General features: G+C 34.1%; 1 protein-coding gene across 2 annotated transcripts in view; it reads right to left on the reverse strand.

Moving 5' to 3' along the window:
• Window positions 1-674: 674 nt before the first annotated feature.
• Cdh12 (cadherin 12) overlaps window positions 675-25,938 on the reverse strand; it is a 240,259-nt gene continuing 214,995 nt past the window's right edge. Inside the window, exons 7-12 of one of the 2 annotated variants that reach the window (XM_038322062.1) lie at window positions 16,135-16,271; window positions 10,492-10,613; window positions 8,605-8,722; window positions 5,069-5,320; window positions 1,606-1,766; window positions 675-948 (exon numbers count right to left, since the gene is read on the reverse strand). In XM_038322062.1, the coding sequence (XP_038177990.1) occupies window positions 886-948; window positions 1,606-1,766; window positions 5,069-5,320; window positions 8,605-8,722; window positions 10,492-10,613; window positions 16,135-16,271 (853 nt within the window). In that variant the 3' untranslated portion in view covers window positions 675-885. Of the gene's footprint in view, window positions 1,767-5,068; window positions 5,321-8,604; window positions 8,723-10,491; window positions 10,614-16,134; window positions 16,272-25,938 lie in introns of both variants that reach the window. The other variant, XM_038322061.1, reaches the window with a different exon arrangement.

Below are 25,938 nucleotides of genomic sequence, written 5' to 3' on the forward strand. Positions count from 1 at the left end.
TGACAAAGTTAAAATCAACGTGACTAGAACAAGTGAATCAGCTGACTGGCATTGAGGTTTTGCTCCCTTTGGGATTTAGTCATTGGTTTGATTTTAGAAGTCCCTAACTAACTCTTATTTCAGTAGTACCGATTAAAATTTGTACTTGTTATAAATCACACCACTTGATATGCATTTTGTTGGAGTCATTCATCAAAGTACCACTGACAAAAATGCTAGGAATCTGAATGGAGACTTTTTCTCATGTTTAAATGAGCAGTATATTTTCCTTTCAGAAATTTAAGGAGAAACACATCTGAAACTTTATCTTTGAATGGAAAATTAAAGGATTTGTTGACATTTTAAAACCAGTTTCCACATACCAGTTTAGAATTAAGCAAACCAATGTTTATTTGAAGTTGGAATTTGAGCCCTGAGGCATCTTTTTACAAAGAGGGATCCTTTTAATATCCTGTATATCATTTTAGTTTTTGGAAAACTTAACAGCTTAATTAACATCTTTAACACGAAATAATGTTATGATTTAAGCATTGCTCTTAGAATTCATGACTTACATATGGAATTTCATGTCTCAATTATTCCAGTTTCTGAAAGAATAGGAAAAACAAATAATTTTCAGTTTACAATTTTTAAAAGGAAACATTTCCTTCTAAAAAGATGGGGTTTGGGAAGTATTCTTTGTTCTTGAAAGGAATGAGATTCAGCATGTCACTATTGCTCCTTGACATAGAGACATGCCTGGTTTGTTCCTCTTCATCTTGAACTCCTGCAAAGCCATCACAGCGGAATGTGTATACCACGTTCAATGATAAGAGTTTCAATAGGCACTTTAGTGGAATTAAGAAAAATCTCACACTCTTCCACCGTGATGCCACATAGCTATCTTCATTCTAGGTTGTCATGCCAGTGAATTGTATTTAATAGACCTGAGCTCTGCTCAGAGTGTTCCTGAAATAATAAAACAAAACAAAGCAAGGACATATTATAGGATTTATCTTGTGTCATCAGAATAACCCAAAACGACAAGACGGTAAATAGGACAAATTGCTAGAAACTGGATGATCAAAGGAATCTTGTCCTGTAGATTCTGGAAGCGTGTGTGTGTGTGTGTGTGTGTGTGTGTGTGTGTTTGTGTGTGTGTGTGTTTGTGTGTGTGTGCATGTGCATGCGTGCACACGTGTGTGTGCACATGTGTGTGTGTGTTTGTTAACATTTTTGATAAAATTTTCTTCTCTAGATGTGTATTAACCAGCCTTTTCTTCTTCCCTAGGTCACATTATCAGGACTGTGACTCTCCTCTTCTCCAAACATGTCTGCCAAGACTTTAAAGCGGGGCCCCCAGTCTGTGAGATAGTCATAGTCCTGGTCTGCTTCTGTGGTGAGAGAGTCTATGGAGCTGAGTGATTCTGCCACTGACCCATTTCCCTCATATGCATAAGTGGCCAGGGAATCATATGGTGGGGCAGCTGGATCCGCATCGTTTTCCTGTAGCCTTTGGTGAATAAAATCCCTTATGTCTGTGTTGTCTTCCGCATGTGGTCTGTGGCGAGGTAAACAGAGGGAGTCTGGTTTTATATCCCTGCGAATTTTATTCTCTTCAATCACCTTGGGATTTCTCAGAGCCCCAATGTCAAAAGCCTGGGTGTCTTCCTCCCCACCTCCTTCATCATCATAATGGATGACATTGTCTCTTATGTCTTCCTTAGATGTCATCAAGGTGTCTTTCTTCCTCTGTCTCCTCAAGGCTACATACAGCACAACTATAGCTAGAAGAACAAACAAAAACCAGTTTGGTAAACGGAAGCACATATATCACTTAATCTCTGTAAATGCTGAAGTAGGTCAAGAATAGCTAAATTTCTTTAATGGACTCATGTTCATAGTTATAATAATATGATCAATAAGGTTATCATGCATATGTTTATGAATTTTCTAATGGCAACTTCCCATTGAAATGCTAAATATGAAAAAATCATAGAAAAACCATTAATAATATCAAATATTTTTCTATTAGATTTTAGTATTTTGGGCTCAGAGAAAATAGTATGGCAATAAAAAATGGATATGTACTCATTCATAAGTGGATACTAGCCATCAACAAAGAATATGGCGCCTATACTTTATGATCATAGAGAAGTTAAGTAACAAGTGGACGCTAAGAGAAACATATAGATCCACCTGGAAAGTTGAAATAGAGAAGATTATCTGACAAAATTGGGAATATACGAGGGTGGGGGTAAGGGACGGTGGAAGGGGAAGAGGAGGAGAGAAGGAGAAGGGTGAGAAGAACTTGAGGGAAAGGGTTAGTCAAGATGGAAAAAGGACAGAGATGAGAGCAAGAAAAGAGATATCTTGATTGAGGGAGCCATTTTGTTGTTAGCAAGAAACCTGGCTTTAGAGAAATTCCCAGGAATCCACTAGTATGATTCCAGCTAAGACCCTAAGGAATAAAGGAAATGGTGCCCAAACTGGCCTTGCCCTGTAGTCAGAGTGATGAATATCTTAAATATCACCATAGAACTTTAATCCAGCAACTGATGGACACAGAGGCAGAGACACGCATTGGAGGACGTGACTAAGATCCCAACGTCCAGTTGAAGAGCGAGAGGAATGAGAATATGAGCAAAGAGGTCAACAACATGATGTGTACCTTAGCTAATGGGAGTTCACCAACTCCAGCTGGACGGAGAAGGAACAAGCATAGGACCAAACTAGTCCCTCTGAATGTCTTTGACAGTTGCATGGCTGGGGCAGACTGAGGAGCCACTGGAGGGGGCACGAGAATTTATTCCTACTGCATGTATTGACTTTTTGGGACTTATTTTCTTTGGGAGGGATACCTAGTTCAGCCTAGATATAGTAGGGAGGACCTTGGATCTTCTCCAGTGCAATGTGCCTTACCCTCTCTGAACAGTAGAGAGGGGTGGTGTGGGGGGCTATGTGGAGGGAATGGAAGAAATGGATGGAGTGGGAACTTGGATTGGTATGTATAATGAGAAAAGATAGTTTGTTTTTTAAAAAATAAAAAATAAAATAAAAATAAAATAATTTGGTGTATTTTTTCATTGCAATTATTATTGTATCTTTCTATTTCTAGTTACCAAATAATCACTATTAAGTTAATGGTATTTATTATTCAAAACATAAGCAGGCACATAACGACAAAATGAAATAAGTGTTCAGCTATTGGACAACAGTCTCACATTCTTCCAAAAGAGTAACAATAGTATAAAGGCAAAGTGTGTTTCTTTTTTCATAGCAGAGATTAAATAAGAGCCTAAAAAATATTTAATGGTAAGAGATGATGTGTTTATTCCCTCTCTCACCATATTTAAAGTTGAGCATATTGGAAGGAAAGAGGAGCATTAGATGTTGCTTCTTAAAGGATCCATGAATAGTATTTAGGACTGTACAGTTTTCCCTCGGCATATAGAATATCCAGTGCAAAGTCACTGATGCTGATATCCCAGGGTTTGGGTAATATATTGAAAACCTTAAAGATCATTACTACACGTCAAAAGATTTAACAGTGCAAAGTTAGAGTGTCAGACTCTATTTGATTTGGAGGAAAGCTGTCTACAAGAAACATCAGGCATGTAGATTTCTATAGTTTATCCTCACTCCTTGAAAGGACATGAAAACTGCAATAAACAGTATGTGGCTGAATATTCAGGAACAGATGTATTTTAAAACAGAGTCTTATATAACACAATGAATCAAGTGATTATTTTTATGAAGAAGGGGTTAATAGTACCTAGAATAGTACACGTGAACTATGGATATTCTGGAGGAATTATGGGAGATCATTACACAGAAAGCACCATTAATACTGATGAGGTAACAATTTTCTTGTTTACTTCATGAGGGAACATGAGCCAAAAAAGAATACCTACAATAATTTGAGCCTTGTCATGAAGATAAACACGTACTTCCAGATTCAATTAGCTACATGATCACAAAGGAGAATGGGTACATTTGAGTTGATATCAAATACTAATTAAACATGGATAATTTCTGATGTGAGAAATCTATTTGAATATACAGCTTGAAGTTTGTAACACTAGTAAAAACATATGCTAGACAAATATCATCTTGTATTATGAAGACATAATTGAATGCTTTGTTCATGTAACCAAGCTCTCTACACAGAATTAATACTTACACTGTTCAAATTGCTCTATAAGTTACTATGTAACAATGAGTGTTGATTCTGGGAGTTTTCTCTATAAAGTGTTACTCACTGCTTACCATTATTTCTATTCTAGAGAAAAAGCTACTGTCCTGTTTTTTAAAGAGTTTTTAAATGATGACTATTGTGTAAGCTCAATTCCTGGGTTTACATCCATTTTCTTTGGTTTTAAAGAGTGACCATAAAAATAAAGATATTTTAGGATGGGAGTGTAAGCAGAATGTAAACATTTTTAGGGTCACTTTATTCTCTGCTTCTTTCCTAGACACTTTGCTTTCTTCTTTTCTTTGTTAGTTGGAAATTCAAAGTATTACTCATCTGGAATATTTTAAAACTACCATATTGTTTCTATTAGGCAGTGACAATTAATAGTTTTCAAAGTTAATAAATTGTTTTATTTTATTTTTATAATAAAAATTTACTTAATGGAACTCATTGGAAGTACAATTCTGAATAATTAAGGATTGTATTACAAAACATGAGAATTTAAGCAATCCTATTGTAACTATATTTTAAACTCAAGATTATTGGGAATAATTAGCAAGATTTTATGAATGCCATATATTTTAGAAGGTTAAAAAATTTCAAACCCAGTTTACACACATAAATCTGAGAAATGTTTTTAAATTGATAGTTATCACAGAGATTTTCTTGGTAGAAGTAAAATTTTCAACATTAACATTCCTCATGACTTAAAGACATTGATGATGTTATATGAAAAATACCAAATGGAAAATATATTTAATAAAAATTGTTTGTAATAATCACTAATTTTCTAACCAGCTCAGTAAACGTAATTAAATAGACATGGTAATTTGATGAGGCATATAATACAGAGATAGAGAGAGGTACAGAAAACACGACTATATGGAAACTAACCTAAGAGTATAACAATGCATAGCAGTATTGCAATCAGAGCTCCAGTGCTCAGTCCCACAGGTAGGAAAATTGCTTCGACATTACAGGACAGGATGGTCCCATCAGAGTCACATCTGCAAACACGAATAGTCATTGTGCTCGTGCTGCTCTGGACAGGGTAACTGCTGTCTTCTATTACAACTGGTAGGAAATACAACTCTTGCTGCCTGCGGCTGTATCCATTTCTCCGGGTTTCAATTCCAGCTGTGTTGTCTGCAAAACATGATATTTATGATAACGTAGTTACTGTGACTTTCATTTCACCTTTTAAATTGGTGTCTGCTAAGTAGTAGGAAAGTCTTCTTAAATCAGTAAAATGCATTTTTATTTAAATTATTTATTAGATTATTATTGAAACTGTCCAAATGTAATCATATGTAATTAAAATAATCCTCTGAGAAAGAAGAAACATTCATCTTGGTGGTGTCTGTATTAAATGTTCCATTGAAAAAGAAGAGCCTTATAACAACAAGAATACATAAGAAGTTAGGTTGCCTCAGGTTTTGTTTTTTTTCCTGATATCAAAATCAAATTCGGTGGAGGGAAACTTCTATGAATATTATCATTCTAAATAAAATAAGTCAAATATTCAAAAGTAAAATATTAATAATATCTTTTGAGACATTAATAATATCTTTAGTTCATTGTATCTTTAATGAAACTAAAAATTGTGATATATCACTTTGATTAATACAAAGAAAATATCTAAATATATGAAAACAAATATATTTATTCTTATATATAGAATCCAGCAAATTCTTTTTATTCAGTCTATAGATTCAACTGAAGAAATTTCCTTTCTTGTTGCTTTTGATTTTTCAAGACAAGGTTTCTCTGTGTAACACTCCTAATTGCCCAAGAACTCACTTTGTAGACCAGGCTGGCCTCAAACTTACAGAGGTCCACTTGCCTCTGCTTCCTGTGTGCTGTGATTAAAGGCCTACATGACAAACGCCTTGCAGCAATTTTTAAAATATTATTTTTAATATAAACTTCATATTAAACTTGAGAATCATTAAATAATTAGAAAATTATACCACTTACTAAAATAAAATTATTTTGGAGCTATATTAGTAGTCTAGTCACAATCCACTATACTAATTGTAAATTGAATTTATGACTTTTACCAAACCAGCCTCTCTATACTTATTGTCATAAGAATAGAGAAATATGAGATATGAGAAATATAAGAATATGAGAAAAACTTTTGGGCTATAATTTTAGAATGTTCGGTATGTTTTATTTATTATCATTTCAGAAACATTTTATGATAAATAAAACATCAAGATAGTATCACCATTAATAATGTCCACAGATAGATTAAATGGGGCAAATATTTGAGCTGATGACAGTCATAGGCTAATGATGTACTAAAGCCCCATTGAAATAGTTAGAACCCCATAGTTGGCTCCATGAGGTTAAGTCAAGGAAACTACTGAAGTCAGAGATCATAAATTGAATGTCACTCATTAGAAGAGGAGAAATAGAAAACATAGAGTTCTTTCTTTGGAATGATGTCATCTTTTACAGCTCAATTTACTTGAAATAGAATGAAGAAAATCTTTGTTTCTGACTTATTATTTACTCATAACTGAGCATTCAAAATTTATTATTTTTTACATTATGGGAAAGAAACACATGAAGCATCACTTTGATCCTTAAAATGGTTACAAAAAACTAAAAATATTTAACAAATATAACTTACAATGAGTAAAAGATATTAAAATATTTGGAGATTTTAAAATTGTGTTTTTTATTCTTGCATGTTGATTTTGACTTACAAAAACTTTAACTTTATATTACAAATATTTATAATATAAGACAATTGATATGGGTTTTACTGAATATAGTTACTTTGAGGAGATAAATGTCCAAATCCAAGAAAAATTTGCAGTTTGGGTGAAATGCTCATTATTGCTGTGTAGTGATTTAACTATCTATTTATTTGGTCAATATTGATTTGAATTTTGATTTCTCTTCATTGAAGTAAAAAAGATATAGTGAAAAGCTCTATAATTTTTTTCTCCATAAAGCTAGATTTGCCTTCATAACAATTCTTAAGAGTCTACGACACACAGAAGTTATGTGACCATCATTTTTATACCACAACCATAGTGATCTTTCTACAAACTGGTTCATGTTATGCTGATGCTTCAATTCTTCACAGTTTTCTAAGATCTTTGTATTTAATTATTTCAAATAGCTTATTAATAGAATTAAAATATGGCTATTTTAGAGTTTTTTTTTGTTTTTATTGCTGTCATGGTACTAAGACATAAAACAATTTATAAAAGATAGAGTTGATGCAAAGTTCCAGAGGGCAAGATTAACGACCGCGATTGCAGTGAGCATGGCCACAGGAAGGCAGGCATGGCCCTGAGCTAAGGCTGAAAACTTACGCCTAGATCCACAAGCAGAAAGCAGAGAAAGCAAACAGGAAGTGACACTGGCTTTTGACACCGCAATGTGGGCCCCAGAGACACACCTCCTCCAGCAAGGCTGTGTGTCTTAGTCCTTCCCCAACAGTTACAACAACTGGTGACGGTGTATTAAAGCATGAGAGCCAATAGAAGCATTCTCGTTCAAATGATCACAGGCCCCATTTCTTTAGACATCAGTATTTTTAATGCATTGTTATCTAAATATCAAAATCTTTTTTTTTTTTTTTTTTTTTTTTTTTTTTTTTTTTTTTTTTTTTTTTTTTTGGTTTTTCGAGACAGGGTTTCTCTGCAGCTTTAGAGCCTGTCCTGGATCTAGCTCTTGTAGACCAGGCTGGTCTCGAACTCACAGAGATCCGCCTGCCTCTGCCTCCCGAGTGCTGGGATTAAAGGCGTGTGCCACCACTTCCCGGCTCAGTTTTTAGATTTGATGGTTGAGAAACATTCCCACCATGAAATGAAGAGTACCCATCATCAAATGCAACAAATGTTTCTGTGCTGGCTGTAATATTTTCAGATATAGTAATTTAAGACAGAGAAGTGTTGATAGTAGAATATAATTGTAGAAGTATAGTGGGAGATATGATTTCAGAAGCTGTATCTAAAATTATCTTAATAGACTCTTTTGAAGTATTGTATTAAAGGTTTTTCATGTGATCTCAATAGAGAAGATCTGATTCTACATTAATTAGGAAAATACTCCCTGTTGTGGCCCATGGGAAATCAAGCAGTGAGAATGAAATCCTGTTCATTCTAATTGAACTGTCTGATTCATAACCTCTGTACTATTTGTTGCTCAAATAAAAGAAATGAATACAGAATTAATTTGCACGGATAAGATATTTGCATATCATTATATGACTTTATTCCAAATAAGTAAGCAATCAATTTCTCAGAAAAATGTTTTATTTGTTTAAATCATTAAAAGCACTTTATAAAGAAAGTAAGTTGTCTTATCTATGCATTGTAAAACTGTTTCTATGAAAAGCAGTTGAATCATCCCCGTGTGCCCTTTGACAAAATTCCATGAGAGGTGAGTCTGTAAGTGGTTATACTTACTTCTGAAGTCATGAACTGTAAAATTTGGTTTGATGGCAGCCTCTGGTGGTAATCTAAAGGAGAATTGCTGCCCAGCAGGTGAAAGATCTCGGTCTGCAGCACTTACTGTCTGAATTATCTGAGACAAAATTGAGATTAAACTTGAAGTCACTCATCAGTTTCACAGGGAACTCTAGACGACAGTCTAATAACTTTATTTAATAAAGAACGTAGATAGAGAGAAATGCCACTTTTCGAATCAATATCAGTGGTCAAATTACTTATACATACCTTTTGTAAGCATTTCCCTAAGGATTTGCAGATGATAATGGCAGCTACAATCAGAGGACATATCCTAATTCTAAATCAATATCTGTGTAACCAGAAAGCACTGAAAATTTCCCTAACAAAGAAAAAAGAGCCTTTCTTGAATGTTAAATTAAGTGATATATATGCGTTTCTGACTAAATAAGAAATCCTACTAGAAACAACGCATCTGATTATATCAGTGTTCCTGTAAGAGAAAAATTGAAAAGCAAGTACATTGAGAGTGTTGATTTATTAAAAAACTAAAAAATGAGGCAAATTAAAGAATACATGCCTGTTTGTGTTGCTATGTTACTCTACCCATCCCCCATTGCTTAGGATTAAATAATAAATATTTCTATGTTACTTGGACAAGGAAACATTCACATCTCTGTTCCAAAGTGTCTCCCAAGTTGTATGTCATTGTTAAATCTAAATAATTCAGCATTGATCCCTTAAAATTTAAACTAAAACTAACTTCAGTTTATCCTGGGAAAAATGCAATTAGTAGATTCACAAATAAGAAGGAATACCAAGTAAGATATCTAAAAGCCATATACTACAGAAAATATTAGGAAGAATATTAGAGACAGGACAGAGAATATGGAAAACTATCAAGCATATGAATTAAACAATTTTCTACAGTAAGAGCTTGAATGTTCCACACAATGGTAAATGATAGATAGAAAAATAAAAGGATAGATATTAGAAAGTTTCATGGTAGATTCTAATCTATAGATATGTAGATAATTACATAAAACCACAAAACATATACATATTCTCATATATATGTATACTTATTAGACAATGATAGAGGATAGATAATCTATCCTTATATATAGTTCATAGACAAAAGACATAATGGATGGGTCCAAGTTCAACATGCCCCAAACCCACATATTCTGAACTCTCAAAGAAGATTTCAGGGTCATCTTTTTTAAAAGTGTTTCTAATAAAAAGAAAAAGGTATTTGTTAAAATAGAGCCTCTGGGAACACAAGCTTATTTTTCATTACTTTCCCCACATGAAAGGAAAGGAAGTTTAACTCATATATAATTTACTTTTTCTAAAGTTCAAATCTTTAAGGTATAACAAACTCACATTTAATTTAGTAGAGGATAATTCCCAAAGGCATTAATTGAAAGAATTACAAGACTTTTTATTTATTTGAATTTTTTATTAGATGTGAAATAACCTTAATGTAGTGGGACATTTGAAAACTAAAAACAAACTAATATACAAAATTTTAGTTTATGTATTCTAATATTTTAAATAACCAAATTTACATTATTTATTAATAGAGAAATAGTACTTCATCATTTACTAATTCAGACTCTGAATCAACAGGTGGTTATATTAGTTATCTTTGTTACATTCTGTATCCATAAAAATTGAGGCTGCTACATTGTTTTTTTATTAGCTTCACATACATCCATCTACCATTAATTCATATGAGCCTAGCATTATTTATTTTTCATTTTACTAAATATATATAATGCAGGATAATAAGTATACTCATATGTAATTTTATCTAGACTCAAAACTTAAAGCATAAACATACAGGTCATTGTACACACTTTGTGAAGATTATTAACAACATACCTGTCCTGCTTTGGCATTTTCACATACAGCTGTCTCATATGGCACAGATATTTCTGGAGGAAATTCATTGACATCTAGTACATTAATCAGTATGTTGACTTTGCTGGTCAATAATGGGTTACCTGTTGAAGACATAAAAAGATAATATTTGTAAACGTGGATACCGCTTCTCTGAAAGCCATATTTGTTCTCAATTATTTTTTATATAAAAAGGAAAATAATCTTCAATTGTAGGAAATTTCACCGTATCAACTCCAAAAATACAATGACCAATAAGAGAGTTATTGAGGAACAACTAATGGAGAAGAAGAAGACACAGTAACAGGTAGGAGTAACTGTGTACTATAGGAAGACACACTCACAGGTAGCAGTAACTGTGTAGTGGTAGTGTAGGAAGACACAATAGCAGAAAGGAGTAACCCTGTATGGAGGAAGACCCTGTAACAGGAAGTGTACTGATATGTTAGCAATAGTGTGGGACTTTTTGCCTGGTGTGATTTATTTATCTTTTTAAGGTTAATTCACTGATCTTATCTTATCCAATATTGATACTTAGTTTATTAAACAAAATACAATTTTCTGTGTTGCACACATATAGTCAGAAGTTTTAATATCTGGAATATTTATGATATATACATAAATATCTCAAACTCATTTTCTATTGAGTATAGATTTAAGTAAAATAGAATTAAGGGGTTGATTAGAGAAAGACAGAAATTATCCTTAAATTATTTCTGGAACTAAGAAAAGTAAATTTTTGATTAAAACTCATTTATTCCTTTATGACCTCCCCACCAATGTCTTTGGAGCAAGGAGTCACTGCCTAATGTGAATTATATATTTTATCCCCTGCCAGTGTTCATAATACTTGGTTTCATATCATGTGTTGAAGAATAAGATTGAAAATTTTATTAAAGGATAAAAGCACAACATATTTTTACAGCTACTTTAGAAAATGTTGCTTAATTAGTGTAAATTTACTTATAAAATTTAGTAAATAAGTAAAACTGGGTTTAAATTTTTAAGGAAACTAGAAATCAACAATAATTTAAAAACAGTGGACCCTTCATTGTAATGTTTAGTGTGTATTGATGATCCAAAACACATTGCACAGGTGAGTGCAGATTCACAGCATATAAAATATAGTCATTATTATAAGTTTCTTTTTTATTTAAAACTCTGAAGATTGGTGGTATAGACATCTCTAAAACTTACAAATGGAAATAATAAGTAAAAAGTTTTAAAGAAAGGCCTCTGGAACATTGTATATTATTTTACATAAATATAACAGTATTTTGACTATAAAACCATGTAGTGAACTAATCCATAAAATCAAACACTAATAAAATTCATGAAAAGCAACACACCGGTTCAATTCTACACTAGCTGATATGAGGGTCAGACTCCAGTTTCTACATTATCTGAGATGCAGAGCTCAAGTTCAAAGGACAATAGTCACACTTTATTTCATTGAGTTTCTGTGGAGTTGAGTTGTCTTTGACAGGCAGTGAAATTTCTCAACTGCATTTATAAAGAAATTATTTTAATAATCTATAAAAATTATTTAAATGTACTAATATGTTTTAATTAACCAAGCTTTCCTAAACACAAGAAAAGGAAAACAGCCAAACCACTAGAGAAGTCTTACCTCTACCACGGCTGGGTGATTGCAGACTAAGTGGACTAGGTCTCTCTCTCCTCTCATTTTATATTCCCTCTAGTGTGGGATTATAGGCACCATCACCTATATTTGCTTCTGCATTGATCTTGTATAGGCCAGGGTGGCCTTGAACTCACAGAGATCCTTCAACCTTGTATCCTAAATCCAGAGATTAAAGGTGTGTGCCACCACTGCCTGACCTCTAGTGGCTTAGTTTTGCTTTTCTGATCTTTAGGCAAGCTTTATTTATTAAAACATAAAGAAAATATTACGATATACTGGACCAATTTTAATCCACCACAAATCAATCACAAATTGGTAAATTGCTATTGTTTGGTTGCTTGAAATTTAAATTACCGCCCATTTCCATAAGTAAATTGTTGAAAATATTAACATTATCTTGTTGTTAATAGTCTTTCTCCAAAGGACTTTTTTATTTTTCACATTTTAACTAAGACAAATCTTTGTTGTGTGCAATTATTCTGTGCACTGTAGGGTATCTAGATATTCCAAAATTAAATGTCACAAAACATCATTGTAGCTATCAGAAAACGGATGTTCAATCAAGGAAAAAGAAAAACAATAACAACAATTTTACAGGGTTGAAGTGAAGAATGGATTCACTGACTTAATTCTAGCATATTTTATTCTATCACGTATGTTTAATTTATTTTATGATATATTATACAAACCACATTTTTAATTCTTAAGAGCCAACTACAGAAGTAATACATCTCTTTAACGACTAGTGTTATAAAATAAATATGAAATAATTTGTCAGAGTATGTAATTTATAGACCAAAACAGATTTCCTTCATTTAGAGATATAATTTATTTTATTTTGTTGAAAATAAAATTACCTATTTACTGAGTCATTGTAACCATATTTGGGACAACTATGACAAAATTTCTTTATATCTAGTATATCATGAAGCTTTTGATGAAAATACTAGATAGTAAAACCACATAGAGTTTATGTAGTATTGGGAGTATTTCAAAACTTCTAAATTGTGACTTTATCCTGGAACAAATGATGGAATCAAAACATCTTTAAAAATCATACAGAAGTGATATTTTATAACTAAAAGATAATTTAGAATTCATATAAAGTTACAATGTTCATGCTAAGAAAGTCTTCTTAATGAAAGACTTTTTTTTTTCATTAAGAAGACTTTCATTAAGAATGCTAAATGGTACCATCAATAGCAAGAAGTGAAGAATTAGCTTAATCAATATTTCTCTTTATGTAGAATATTAATGATCCTTATAGAGTTTATAAGATAAAATATTTCAATCTGAAGTGTAGCTCTAAAATCTATAAATGAGGTCAAACGTTACTGTAGAGTTATATATGAGACCAAACAGCAATTTAAATCTGTTTTGAAGAGAATTCACTGTTATGATAAGCGCTGTCAACTCCGCCAGAGGACTTGAGCTTGATTTCCTGGAAGCTTTCATTAATCTATAACCCTATTTTGAGTGCTGAACCCATCTTCTGGCTTCCTTTTATACCAGGCATGCAGAAGTGACCCGAATACACACACAGACAAAGAACTCAAGTCCAGAAAAAATAATCTGCTCCATGACAGATGGGTAAAGATTTTTTGTAATTTGAATAAATATAAACCAAAGAGTTTTGTTTTAGAAACAAACAAACAAACAAAAAACAGTTGATATATATATGGCTACCAAATATACTGAATATTTGGATATAAAAAGTTAAAAATAAACCACTGATATAGTCTTAAACAAAAGTGGGAAGAAGGAAGAATAGCTAAATAAGATGATGATTAGTAGAAGACAAAGAAGCCATTTAGATAATATAAACATTATTTAAAATAACTGAAATGAAGATAAAAGTAGTGGAAGAAATTCAGAGATGAAAATATAGCTTAGTATTTCATCATGGCATAAATCTGCTACACAGATCAATGTCTTCATTAATCAACATTTACCCATTGAGAAGCTGGTCTCCATTGATGGACCTCCTCCCCCTTTTATGTGCACATCTTTTCTACTATTAGCCTCTGGAATTCCCCATCATTTTCCTGAGTTTATGAGTTAATTTTTTTTTTTACAAACCCACATATGAATGACTTTACGCAGTGAGAATCATTGCTTCTAAGACTTTTTTTCCCCTATATTCAGCTTAAAGTACAAAAGGTTTTGTTGTCAGCTGTTCTAGTACAGTTTGTCACTGAGAGAAATCAGGATGAGAACCAGAAAGAAGGAACAATAGCAGAGACGGTGGAAGAAAGCTGCTTACTGGTTTGCTCAGCTTTCTTCATTATATAGTCCAGGATCAACTGCAAAGGGAAGATACTGTCCACAGTAAGGAAGCTTCTCACAATGTATCTAGAGTCAGGAATCTGAGATTAAAAGCATCCTCCTACTCGGTTAAATTTCTCCTTTCAATATAGGATTCAACCCAATGAGAGGCTGCTGCCTATTTTGGGAGTGGTCTTCCAAACTCAAAAGACTCGGTAATTTAGATAACCCATCATAGATTTAGGTATTCCAAGAATTTAACGTGATTTACATAATACCTTATAGACGTGATTTGATATGTTCGTCTTAGGTGATAATAGATCCTACCTAATTGGAAATCAACATTAAACATCACAATTTACAATTAAGAATTACAGAAGACTGCAAGTAATAAAATTGGCTGATGTATAATTGTGATCTGGAGAACTGAATTGACTGTACATTTCTCTAAGAATTTGTTAAAGGTAAACAAAACCGAGGACTAGGAAAGAGTTCCGATAGTGAAATTCTTTTTGCAAAAAAATGAGGACGTGCATCTGATCTTAAGCAGCCACATATGTACTAAGGAGAGTGTGGTAGTTCACGTGCCTAGGGTTTGATGTTAAGCTAACCTTGCTTAATTAATTACCATGACCCAGTTTCCCAGGATAGCTTGTATTAAATGGTCATAGGACCATCTCCCCAGATGTGAAATCTGAGACATACTTCTGGCTTCCTGAAAATTTTGAACATATGTAAACTTACTCTGCCACGCACATGTACACACAAACATACACACTCTCCTACACATCTGATAAAACATTTAAAAATATAAACACAGCACTTCCATAGTTACACCCAGACTGATTTGAAACTGAGCAACACTCTGGAACAGAATAAATGTTTGTAGTTCTTTTTTTATTTGAAATGTGAAGTTAATATCTAAAGTGTTATAAATTTCTGCCAGGTGCTCAAAGATATTCCAAAGGGACTTCTCAAAACTCTCAAAAGACCAGAGCAGAAGGAAGGAAACCAGGTGTTTCTCATAAAGACACTCTTGCCAATAGCTAAATATTAAATATTCTCCCTTTGTAATTGTGATGGATGTGCAACATCTTTGAGTGCATTATCAAACAAATAAGTTGTGCTTTCACTCTAAGTCGGGGAAATTCTCTCCTGTGCCACAAGCATGCACAAGGAATTTCAAACAATCTGTATATTCTAAGGAAGGTTCTCAAAAAGTCCACTTAAAGCTTTAGTATAATCCACACTTATCTTAATATATGTTCTCATGAATTAGAAGGGAAAGAGAAAAGGATAGTTTTTCAAATTCTGTCCTCAAAATTCAGAAAATATTTCACAATAAGTGATTTCATATGTTTATTTTCTTCTTTTCAAACTTATACAACTCTGAATAACATAGATACAAGGAATATCTGTAGAAGGGAAGTTAATACTTCTGCAAATTCTGGAAAGTGTTGAATTGAAAAGGGTGAGGTTACACAATGAAAATCACTTCTAGGTATTCCTGCAATCTTGCAAACAGGGCTCTCTGGCAGCTGTCACAATTTCTCTGGACTTATGCTATGAGGCATAGGGAACAGGTTTCTGAGTTTCCCCGGGAGACTACTCAGCTGTCAGTCCTAAAATAAAAAAGACCTCAGCAGGCACTCATTTAAGAGTGTTAAATCCACAGAATTTCAGTTTAACGTTGATTCTGCCCACGCCGTACTTACTAACTTTACTTGCAATTATGGAGAAATTATACTGCGCTGTGCTCTCTCTGTCCAGTAATTCATTCGTGGCGATGGTTCCTTCCGTTCCATCTATTGTGAAGTAGCTGTCCCCATCACTCTTCCAATCTATGAAGTACCTGCATGTTAAAAGAGTAGATGCAAATTTGCAATGATTACACATGAATCATAATGGCAGTAGGGCTAACTTGACACAGTTACTTATTTTTCGCCCTCTAGCTATTACCCTCCGTGCCATAAAGAAGCCTGTAAGTGGCAGCTTCTTTATTGTAAAGTCGGTATACTCAAGGGGAAACTGGAAATAATGAAAGATTTAGTACTCTTGCTGTTCGTATTATTTTAGGGCCTTGACACTTTGAAAGCTCAGCAGAGACTAAAATTCGAAAGCTGACCATGGTTTTCCTTAACCTGCTGAATATTAAAACTCTCGCAAGGAGTAAGGGAATTCCTCAATGATAGCAGTGGGAAAGGTGAGGGTTGGAGAGAGATGTCTAAAAACTGTTAAAACTGTAGGCGGAACAGACACAGTCTTTGCGTTTCCTTGAGAGGGAAAAAATAACAGTACAGGAAGCATACGAAAATAAACACAAAGTTTGAAGACTCAAAAAAATTATTTCCCCTTAACCATTTATGACTTCGTAACTTTTAAGTTTTTGAACATCCTTGGTCAGATAATACTGTTTTCTCTGCAATACCTAGGGGGAAAATAATCCAAGAATGTGAATAATAAAACAGAAATTAGATTTTCTTAACATTCAGATATTGAGATACATGTAGGATGATAGAAATATTTTTGTTTATATTATCAAAACATTTTTTACAGTATTGGATTAAGATTCTAGAGCCTTGAACATGCTAGAAAAATGCTTTGGCACTGAGCTACACACAGAGAGAGAGACCAAGCATTATAAAAGGTTATAAGCTAACACTGCTTTTCATGACTGTAATCATTAAATTATTCATCTTCATAATTGTTCAAATTGAGCATTATAATATATATTATATGTAATATATAATATATAGCATATGAAGAAAGCACAGCCCAGAATTTGAAAACATTGCTTGTGTTTATGGACCAACTTAACAGTATTTGCCACATATCCGTCACTAATTTCTATGTACAACTTGAGCTAAAATGCTGTATTGGAAAGCTAGCCTGCTAAAACAGAGGTATAATGTGCTGCATACTTCCTAGGTATTTCATGTCATATGAAACCCATAGAAGTTATTCAACAGAGAGGCCAGTGCAAATGATAACTTTACACCTGACCAAGTGAACATTTCCATGCCACAAATGAGCAATTATTTTAATCATGAAAATTTAGTGATGAATTTGTGCACTGTATAACAGGTTATTATTTTGAGAAATGTTATATGAAACTCATGTGATTTCAGCCATTGCACTGAGAGATCAAATGCAGTTGGCCTTTACAAAAGAGCTGTATGAGCTTGACATGCCACTATCTTTTAGTAACTGATCCAGCAACAATTTGTTATTGTTATTGGAAGGTATGACCCATGCTGTTGATCTAACTTTGATATCTCAGCTTCTGATCTGTGATGTTAGAGAGCATTGAAGTCTCACAATTTCAGTGGAAGAACTTTTCCTATAGGAACACTGTTCCCAACACAAAAGCAGTTATGGCACATTTAAAAGTTAAGGAACTTTGAAAAGTTGATTTTTCTTCTTTCAATTGCAAGCCCTTTTCTAAACAAGAAATGTCTTATCATATTATTCTTTTTCTTGGCGCATCTATTCAACTAAACATACATCTAATTCAAAAAGAAAGTTGCAGCTTGTTAGTCTCATTAATATTTTAGGAGGCACCATTGTTGCGGACTGTGTTTACTGCATAATGGACAAGTTCCTAACTACACACTAAACACCATGTTAAAGGTTACTGCATGAAATGAAGTATAGTGCTCACCCCTGATGGTGTGAAGAGACATTTATCTCTAGCTGATCTCGCCATCTGATAGATGATCAGAAAAGGCCTTGCAATAGTGCCAAGAAAAAAATGCCTCGTACAAAATCTAATGGCTGAAGCAAAAAAATCTCCCTGTATCTGATGATTGGAAGGTACTAGAAGGCTGTATAGAAATGGTTCAGGGAAAGACTAGCAATCAGAGACAAGAGAGAAAGAGCCAATTTCAGCTGCATTAGCCACAGAAACCCTAGGAAGGAGCTATAGAAAAGCTGTGCTCTTAGTTATTATCATAGAAAGAAGACAGAGTGGCACAATACCAGAAGTATTCCTGGATGTATTTTCATATTATAATAAGGCGCTGAGTCTATATGTGGTAAATTACACATTATTAAGGGGAGTACTAAAGCACCGATTAAACATCAATTGCTTTGAAAGCTATGTGTTGGAGCATTCAAACAAGACAGCATTAAGTGAGCTTGTTTTGCCTTGCTGAATCTTCCAAAAGACAGAGTAACCTAGGCGGCAAAATTGGATTGATTCATGACACTTTAAGAAGTGGTTAACATAAGACAGAGTGGGCTGCTAAAGGAGTCAAGATTCAAATACTCACTAGGCAGTTAGTATTTTTTAAAGATACATAAAGCAATAGTGTGCGGGCAGGAGGGGAAGAAACAAAGAATTAAGTCTGTATTCATGTGTGTCTCGATTAAACAGAATAAAGAATTGTATTCTATAGGTGCATAAGATGAAAAAGTGTTTCTTTTGGAAATGGCTAATATCAGGAATAAGTTTTCAGCTTCTACAATATTCTCATACTGTGCCAAATTTGATTTTTATTATCATACGCTTACTGTTATAGTTTTCACATCAAATACAAATTATTCATCTTATTTATTAAGCAGTTTTATGGTTTGAATGAGATGTTCTCCAAATTTTGAGGGGATTTGAATATTTGGTCTTATATTGGTAGAAACGCTTGGGTTGCTTTTGGAGATGTTGTCTTGATGGAGCAAGTTTATCACTCTGGTTGGACTTTTAGCTTTCCAAATCCACATGTTATTCCAAGTTTACTTTCTCTCTGCCTCCAGCCTATGGTTTGAAGATGTAAGCTATAAGCTTACTGCTCCAGCTTCCACACCCACCTATCGTCCCAATTCCCCACAATGATGTTGCTGCTCTCTTCATATCTAATGGGAATATTAAGTCCAAATACACCTTTCAGTCTAGAAATCACATTGTTCATGCTCTTCTACTAAAGCAATGGAAAAGTAATGAATACTAATAATATGAGCTCTTCTTAGCTGCAATATTTAAGGAGATTTTTATCAATACTCAGATCTTAGGGAACTGATGTGAGATGCTTCATTATCAGGAGTTTTCAAAAGAATCATATAGAATTAGGATAGTATGAAAGAATAAAATGGTGCTTTACCTGAAGAGTATTTTAGACATTACTTTTACCATGTTTAAAAAATATTAGTTACTAGGTAGTCCTTATTCCATGAGATGTATGTACAAGGACCAATACTCTATTTTGCTCTTAAAATACATTTAAATTGCAATAAAGTACAAATATTACAATAAAGGCCATATTTCCTGTTAATATTTTCATATTTCCCTCAGAAGTAAAATATATATGCATACATACTGATATTTAGAACTCACCTCTGAGAACATTTTACAGAAGCCATGGCTTTTAAGCCCAAAATGCTTAAATATATTGTTCCAAAAGCAAAGACAATGGGTTTGTTCCAATATTGTAATTATAGTGGGCATGTTCATGTCTATGCAGAAGTACATCTGTGTGCAGACATGTGTGCATGCCTGTGTGTGTAAGCATATGTGTGCATGTGTGTATGCACCTGTGTGTGTGCAGACATGTGTGTGTGCCTGTGTGTGCAAGCATGTGTGTGAATGCCTGTGTGTGTGCAGGCATGTGTGTGCCTGTGTGTGCAAGCATGTGTGTGCATGCCTGTGTATGTGCAGGCATGTGCGTGCCTGTGTGTGCAAGCATGTGTGTGCATGCCTGTGTGTGTGCAGACATGTGTGTGAGCCTGTGTGTGCAAGCATGTGTGTGCATGCCTGTGTATGTGCAGGCATGTGTGCGTGCCTGTGTGTGTGTAAGCATGTGTGTGTATGTGTGCATGTATGTGCAAGTGTTTGTGTGTGAAACATCGATACTGTTCTTCCACAGAGGCTTTCTAAATATGTTGAGCTAGGCTGCCTCATTAACCTACAAGTTGCCAATAGGGTAGACTGTCTGAGCAGTGAACAGCAAGGTTACACCTATTTCTTCCTATGCTGCCGGGGTTTATAATTGCTTGGCACCAGACCTTGGTTTTTTTATTATTATTTTTGTTAACCTGAACTACTGAGATTATTCCCAGGTCTTTGAGATTGCAAGCCAAACACTTTGCTTTCGACCCTGCCTCTGATGTCCTCATTTCCTTTGTTATCTCTGATCCTCTTCCAATGCTTTTGTTTGCATTGAATAATTTCAAATGCTATATAAATTTGTTTAATATGACTTTCACTTTTTCATCTACATTATCTTTTAATAGCTACTTTGAATTTTACCATGTGCATACATCTGATTTGAATTCATACTAATTTAGATCCAGAAAGTTATAAATTTTTACTATAATTCATCTATGCATTATGACATATTTTGCAATTATTCACATATATTTTTGTATATTATATTAACACATCTCACAAGTAGAGCTAAGCTTTATTGTAATAATTTGGTCTTATAATTTATTTCTATTAAAGCTGAGGAAGGTATTTTGGAACCAACTATTGAACTGTCTGTTTTTATGGGCTATTCTACCCTGGGTACCTCCTCTCAGCCACTGTCTAGGTAGTGGCTAAAGGAGATTCTTGTCTTCTTATTTTCTCTTGTGAGTCAAGAATTGTTGCCATGGACTGGAAGAGCCAGATGGGAAGAAATACAACATATAGGAGGAAATAGAAGAGCAAATAAGATACAGATAATTTGGTCCCAAACAGCAGACAATTAGCTTCTGTTATTTTTAGTAGGAGGCAATAAGGAATGTTGCTACTGTGAAACCCCCAGAGTGGTATTGTGAACCTGAATGTAATTAGTGCCTAGGAAAAAGCTATGTGTTCTTACCATAGACAGGTCTATAGTAGGCTTTTAAGTCATGGCACATGATAGATAGTCATGAATGGGTTGTGTGCATAGATCCAAGGTCTAACCCCATAATATGTTAGTGGCCTCAAGGACTTCTAATTATGACACAATAACGCTAAGGGTACAGTAGTGGAACCTATACTTTTGCAGCAACCAATATCTCTCTCATTGCATTTAACTCTTGTTCAACAAGAAGAAAATCACACCTATACCTGTTGACCAAGGTTTCTGTCCCACCAGGTCCCACAACCGTTCAGTCCCAAAGAAACACACAGAGGTCTACCTTAATCATAAACGGGTTGGCCTAGTAGCTCAGGCTTCTTATTAACTAATTTTTACATCTTACATTAACCCATTATTGTTGTCTGTGTTAGCCACATGGCTTGATACGTTTGTCAGCGAGGGATTCTCATCTTGCTTCCTCTGTGGCTGGGCTACAATTGCTGACTGACCTTTCCTCTTCCCAGGATTATTCTGTTCTCAATGCCCTGCCCCTACTTCCTGTCTGGTAACCTGGCATATACTTCCCGCCTGGCTACTGGCCAATTAGCGTTTTATTAAAAATAACACAAGTGAGAGGATAGAAGACCATTGTCCCACAGTAGGTACTGGAAACCTAAACAACTGCCCGGGGCTGGTAAATCATTAACTTTGTGTGAAAGCATTCCAACATCACTATGCTAAGCCATCACAACCATTAACTATACTCTAAATATTATACCACAGGTAAGTATAGGCCTCATACTGAATCATGAAAATTTGTATTTGAAACAGACAAAGAACATTACAGAAAGCAACAACCAACTGAAATATAAAGTTGTGGAGCCCTGTCACAATAGATATATCCACAAACCAATTCCAAAATGTAAGGTTCAGTGAACAATGTGAAAGAAGCAACAGAATGACTATAAGAGCCAGACAATAAGAAGTTTGCTGGGATATTGTTGGAAGTTACACCTATAATGTCTCTTCCTACACATGCGCTCAACATGGAAAACAACAATAGATATGCCAAAGCAGGTGAAAGAGAGTTCAGGAGGCCTCAGTCATACACAAAAAAGGATAGACACATAAGGAATACTCAGAGTGGAAGAAATAATCTTTCAGAAGAAAGAGCACAACACTTCATATTCAATAACAAATATTCAGCCCTGAAAACAAATATAAATAATTTTGTACATATTAATTAATCAGTATATGTTTAGAAAAAAAATTATATGCAAGATGCAACATCTCGTGAAAAAGAAAGAAGCCATGAATTTAGAAGAGAGCAAGGAAAGGTACGTGGGAGGGAGGAAATGAAAGGTAAGAATTGGTAATTATATTATAATCTCAAAAATAAAACAAAAAAGGAATAAAAAAGTTTTAATTGCATTTCTGTAATAAGCTCTTTATATGTTGTATTCTCGTGGAAATATTTCCAGAAAGAGTAAATAAATGCTTTTTATTAAAAATTGTTATTACTATTTGTGTTCATTTATCCTGGATAGTTGCCCAAAGAGTTACACTTTTGCCATTTATTAAATGACATCTCCATCATTTTTAGGACATTTATCCTAATGACCTAATGTGAAAGAACTGTATACAATGATTATTTCTTCTGGGAATTTAGCAAGGTATAACAACACTTATTTAGAGTGCACAAAGCCCAAGATTCAATTCACAGCACCAAATATACAAATAAAATTAAATTACATATTTATAGTTCTCTAATTTTTCTAAGGTACAGGTATACATACATTAAGAAGAATAAAATAGCTACTTATCTCAGTATACAAGCTTTATCTTTCAGTTTAGTGCACTAGCTATATGCAGTGTGGTATATTTTTATGAAATGAATCACAAAAAACATTAATTTTGTTCATATATGGTATGATCAGTGACATTTCATTTCTTCCAATGTCTATTTTCCTTGTCTCCATTGTAATATTAGAAATAACTATGGATTTAACTGAGTTGTAAAAAGCAATACAGAATGTTATAAATATGAAATGACATAAATAAGTTATGCTAATAAATTATTCCAATTAACTTATAAGCATAATTTTCACTTCTTCCATCTTTTTTATGCAATTTAGAATCTTTTAAAATTTATTTATTTTTATTTATGTTATATCATCGATTGGTAAATGCCAAAAATAGTCTTCTTTTCACACATTTATGCTTATTTTGGGCATTAAGCCGTGGAAAAATACAACCCGACTCTACAGAAGTGGAACTACAAACATCCCTCCCGCATCTTTTCAGCTTTAAACTTTGGTGTTTGAACTATGAGTACAAGGATGCAGGTTCTGTCGATCACAGTGATTTTTGGCGTCTTTACTGCATCTTGTCTTTGATGAGTATCATTCTGTGAGATCTGACACTTTTTCCTCTAGATGATACCTGGGATGCATGGTTATTGCATGCTGCAATATGGCTGACCTTGGCTTTTGGCTCAGCTAAATATCCTCAGCACCGTACCACAAGTGACCAAGTTTAAAGCTGGAGGCTTCCTTCTGGGTTCCACTCTGTTGCTCTGTTGCTTTTACAGACCTCACTGAATCGTCTACCTGAGTAAAGTAACAATTTTCAACGGTGTCCACTTTTTACTGTAATATTTGCCCAGCTAAAAGAAACAAAACATCTGCAGAATATTGGCAATGAAAATATCCTAACATATCATGATACTTGCAGAATTATATACCTCTAGAGTATTGATGAATTATTAGGGACTAGAACTTTCAGAGTGTACCTTTTCATGCCTTGCTCTGGATGTTACAGTCTGACTTTAATCTAAAGGATCACCTCCCTAAAACTTACCTTTCACCCAAACTTCTGGAAAGTGTATTTATGCTTAAGTGTCACCTCATGTCACTGACTTCTGCTCTTTTAGGTTCAGAACTCTGATTATTAGTTACTCAAAATTTAAATATGCCTGAGTTATGAAAGCCCATGGTGCATTCTGATTCCAACTAAATTTCAAATAACCTTGGTAATAAACATTGTACAAAAGTAATTTAATAACTAATAAGTAAAGGAAAAGATATGTTAATCATGTATTCCTCAATACTGCAAGGTAGAGTCAATAACCTACCTTTCAGAAGGTAAAATGTAAATACAATCAGTTCAGATTAACAACTTGAACCATACTCACCCTAGCCAGCTTTTATCTGCTGGTGGGAATGGATTGACATGGATCATAGCAGGATAACTTCAAAAATAAATCCTCTAAGAACCATCATGGGGCTGATCCAATGGGAGCTCACCAAGGCCAGCTGGAATGGGACTGAAAATGCATGGGATAAAACTGGATTCCCTGAACACGGCGGACAATGAGGGCTGCTGAGAAGCCAAGGACTATGGCATTGGGTTTTGATCCTACTGCATGTACTGGCTTTGGGGGGCGGGGGCTAGCCTGTTTGGATGCTCATCTTCCTAGACCTGGATGGAGGGGGGAGGACCTTGGACTTCCCACAGGGCAGGGAACCCTTACTGCACTTAGGACTGGAGAGGGAGGGGGAGGGAAATTCGAGGTGGGGAAGAGGCAGAAATTTTTAAGAAAAAAATAAATAAATTAAATTTAAAAAAGAAAGAAAAGTTGACTAGAAACAAGTCAAGCTAAGGCTGGATGTTCATAAGTAAAAAAAATACACCAGTAGGATATGAAATTACTTGAAAATGAAAAGTTTGGATTTCTTGTTTTAATCTTCATCAAAATCATCAGAGTGTTTAGGTCTGCATCATGAGGTCACTGAATTTTCCTATAGACAATTAGCTTGTTTTAAATCCTTTCTTTTCTCTTCTTTCTTTCTTTCTTTCTTTCTTTCTTTCTTTCTTTCTTCCTTCCTTCCTTCCTTCCTTCCTCCCACCCCTCTCTCCCTTCCTCTCTTTCTTTCTTTCTTTCTTTCTTTCTTTCTTTCTTTCTTTCTTTCTTTCTTTCTTTCTTTCTTTCTTCTTTTTTTGTTCAGCCTGGGGTTCTCTGTAGCTTTGGAGACTGTCCTGGAACTAGCTCTTGTAGACCAGACTGGCCCGGAATTCACAGAGATCAACCTACCTCTGCCTCTTGATTGCTGGGTTCAAATTCTGTGCCACTATTGCCCAGCTTGCCTAAGTCTTTTAAGAAGTTAAAACTCATATTTAAAAATAAGAATATATATTTTGATTTTTACTCCAACTTGACGAATGGTATATTTTCAGAGTTAAACATTACATTTTTCAGATTTAGTTAGGTTTCTGCCAAGGTTAGATCATATAAATGTGTATAAAGAATTTAAGTGCTTTCAAGTATTCAATAGTCTCCGAATATACCCAGTATTCTAGAAAATCACCATTGCATAATTTTACTCTCTCTATTGATTTATTTAATATTTTTTTGAAAATTATGAAATTAAAAAATAAATATAAAATAACTAAATCTTTCACTCATATAAGTACTCTGGTTGATTGAAGAAAAATATTCTCTACAGATTTAGGCATTTGAATACTTTATTCCCACTTGAGTTTTTGAGATGAAGCCTTGATGGAGAAGTTATATCACCAGAGACAGGTTTTTATGGTTTATGGCTTCATTTTATTTCTAGTTTTTTGTTTGTTTGTTTGTTTGTTTGTTTGTTTTATCTTCCTATGTCATGTTTGCTGTTGAGGATGTGGGCTCTTAGCTTTCTGCTCCTGCTCCCATGTCTTTCAACCATGATGGAATACTCAATCCTCCGGATCCATAAG

The sequence above is a fragment of the Arvicola amphibius genome, chromosome 3, assembly GCF_903992535.2.
Source record: "Arvicola amphibius chromosome 3, mArvAmp1.2, whole genome shotgun sequence".
NCBI lineage: Eukaryota > Metazoa > Chordata > Mammalia > Rodentia > Cricetidae > Arvicola > Arvicola amphibius.